General features: G+C 44.5%; 1 protein-coding gene across 1 annotated transcript; it reads left to right on the top strand.

Annotated features, from left to right (window-relative positions):
• Positions 1–372: 372 nt before the first annotated feature.
• On the top strand, positions 373–1,240 carry LOC138881804 (uncharacterized). Its single transcript, XM_070162081.1, has 2 exons — positions 373–570; positions 644–1,240. Exons 1-2 carry the CDS (start codon positions 373–375, stop codon positions 1,238–1,240), a joined length of 795 nt encoding a protein of 264 aa, XP_070018182.1.
• The last annotated feature ends 1,515 nt before the right edge of the window (positions 1,241–2,755 follow it).

Raw genomic sequence — 2,755 nt, forward strand, 5'->3', positions numbered from 1 at the left:
GGGGAAAAACAACAAAGGAAAGAGGGTTTCAAAGCCTGAAGACCCTCAAGATAAGAAAGCCCATGCTCGAAGGCTGCAGAAGAGATTCACTCATGTGGACGCAGATTCGGCCCACGATTCCCCAGATGACGAAAAAAATGATTGTGAAGAGTCAACTCTGGTGCCGCGAACCAGGAAACAGTCGAGACCGCCAAGCCCTCGAAACTAGAGTCCTCATCCCGAGGTGAGGGAAACCCAAAAAAAGACTCGGGCAAGGCCCCCACGTTCTCGGAGGTTGAGATCGTTCCTTCTCCTTCAACAAATATACCGGAGGGGGCGAGTGCAAAAACCCTCGAAGCTAATGAGAATGCCCCGAGTAAAGAGATCGTGTCCATGACAACAGGTCAATCCCTTTGTTTGCCAACTTATTCCGAGGAGGCAATCGAAGAAGCTAACTCTCTGCGCATGCCCGATCCGAGCAAGGTCCTCGAAGAAGATCCCTTTCAGAGTTGCTTTGCTGGGGTCGATGATACCGCTGACCTTAACGATGCATCCACCCTCTTTGAAGAGGCTCAACATCTCCTCTCTCGGGTAAATATGAGCTTTTATTGTTGCAATTTTTCTTTCTTTTCCTTTGTCCAACATATCTTTATTTCACGCATAGGTCATCGTCAAGTTTAGAGACGAGTTGAGCCAATGTGAGGCCGAGCTTAGGAAGGTTTCAATTGAAGAGAAGGCCCTGAGTTTCCTCTATGATCAAAAGGAGGAAGAGCTTAAGGTCCTTCGGGCTGAATTGGCCAAAGCTCGGAAAAACGAGACCGAGCTAGATGAGCAGGTAACTGTGATTTTAACAGAGTATGGCCTTCCTAGCCTTACTTCGGAGGCTAATACTTTTATGTCTCAACTGCAGCAGAAGTTGGAGATGATCGGGCAGCTTCGGTGCGAGGTTGATCAAGTTAGGGCTGACTGCCATAAGTGGAAAGAGAACATGGATCAGCTTGCTGCCGATAAGGAAACTGTCATATCCCAACTGACCTCAGTTGAAACTCAACTCCAGGGCCTTAAAGTGAAAGGCCTGGAACAGGCCAAAAAAATCGAAGAGTTAGAGGCAGAGCTTGCTAGAGCCCGGGCCGAATCTGAACAGGCCAAGGCTGAAGTCGAGAAGACGAAGGCCGCGGCTGACAAGTCCATTGCCGTGTACTTAAGAGATGCCAAGGATTTTCAAGAGGATCTGAGGGAGGCCTCTGACCAGGAAAAATAGAACAATGATTTGGCCAAGTGCCAAGCTCGGAGGGAGACTCTCGAAGAAATCCACGCCCGAGGGTTCAACCTTGCCAAAGAGATAGCCGAAGCAAGGGCATGGGAAATTGATGCCAAGTTTCTTGTCTCTTCCGATGACGAGGATGCTGTGAGTGGTTCTGGGGATGGAGAAGGCGAAGAAGGTGCCTCCAAGGAAGAGGGAATTCTTGACGACAAAGCTGTCGAGGATGCAGTTCCTGAGGATGGCGCTTCCGGGGATGTGACCCCGAAAATAGATTAGGTTCTCTTTTTTTTTTTTTTTGTGTAAGGGCCCCTTGTGGGCGTTGTAAATATGTTTTGTAAAACATCTCTTATGAATATAAAGTATCCTTTTGCTCTATCCTCGACTTGTGTTGAATTTTATTTTGTCCTTGTTTGTGGAAATTCAGTTGGATAACTTAAATAATCAGCCCGAGTACTGGGCTCAAAATATAATAAACCTTTAGGTTTTTTGTTGGTTACTATAATACCCCTTAAGATTTGGTTAATCCTCGAGCTAAGTTTAAATTGATTTGATGTGAGCTCGGGATATCGGAATTCTCGAGTCCGAGTTGAGCGAAAATGGGGTCTCGACCTCTATATGTTTTGCCCTTAAGCCTTTTCTAAGTTGGCCTTTAGGCTCTTATACATCAGTCCTTAGACTCTTTAAGTTGGGTCGATTCGGCCTCTAACGTGGCTATAATTTTTCCCTCTTTTGGCTAAAAGACTTAGTGAAAATTTTGGTATGCCTTAGCATGTGTTTTTTGCACCCGTTGGGTTTTTCGTGGGTTTCAACGTATCAGAACCTTATTATTAATTTGTTTGATAATCGAATACCTCTTGAGATTTTTTCGAAGGCTGATATTATCGATGCCTTTAAATTATTTGAGGGCTGACTTTATCGAAGCCCTTTTATTTTGCTTTTGCCGAGGGTATCCTAATTTAACCGATTTTTTCATAGTGTTTGAAGGCCTTTAATTTATAGCGGAAGTCGGACGTCTCCGAACCGCATTATTTCGGCCGTAGCCTTTTTATATGACCGTAGTCTTTATTGTGGTCGTAGCCTTCGAGTATGTCACTTGGACTTGTCCCCCGATAACTTTCCGAACTTGTTCGAAGAGTCAGTTCCCGAGTATATTCGCCTTGGCCTTTATATAGAGGGGATACCTCTTTGAGGTCTTATGAGTCCAAGTTTTTTATGACTCGAATGCATTGACTATTGATGATAGTCCCCGAGTTTTCGGGGCTGCGTTTGCATTTTGGCTCTTGAGCCGTCTCCCGTGGGATTAAAAGTGTAGAGCTCGCATAAGAGTAGGATTATTTGAAACACAAAGTGTTATTGATATAAACAGAATGCTTTTTCAAATAATTGATACATACGTACATGTTTTCCTTTTGGGGTTCGATTATTCTATATGGATACAGTTTATTTGACTGTTTGGCCCATTACAAAGTTCTTCTATCGAGGCCCTCTTAGGCGTGAAGTATTTTCCTCAAA

This window comes from Nicotiana sylvestris, chromosome 11, assembly GCF_000393655.2.
Source record: "Nicotiana sylvestris chromosome 11, ASM39365v2, whole genome shotgun sequence".
Lineage (NCBI taxonomy): Eukaryota > Viridiplantae > Streptophyta > Magnoliopsida > Solanales > Solanaceae > Nicotiana > Nicotiana sylvestris.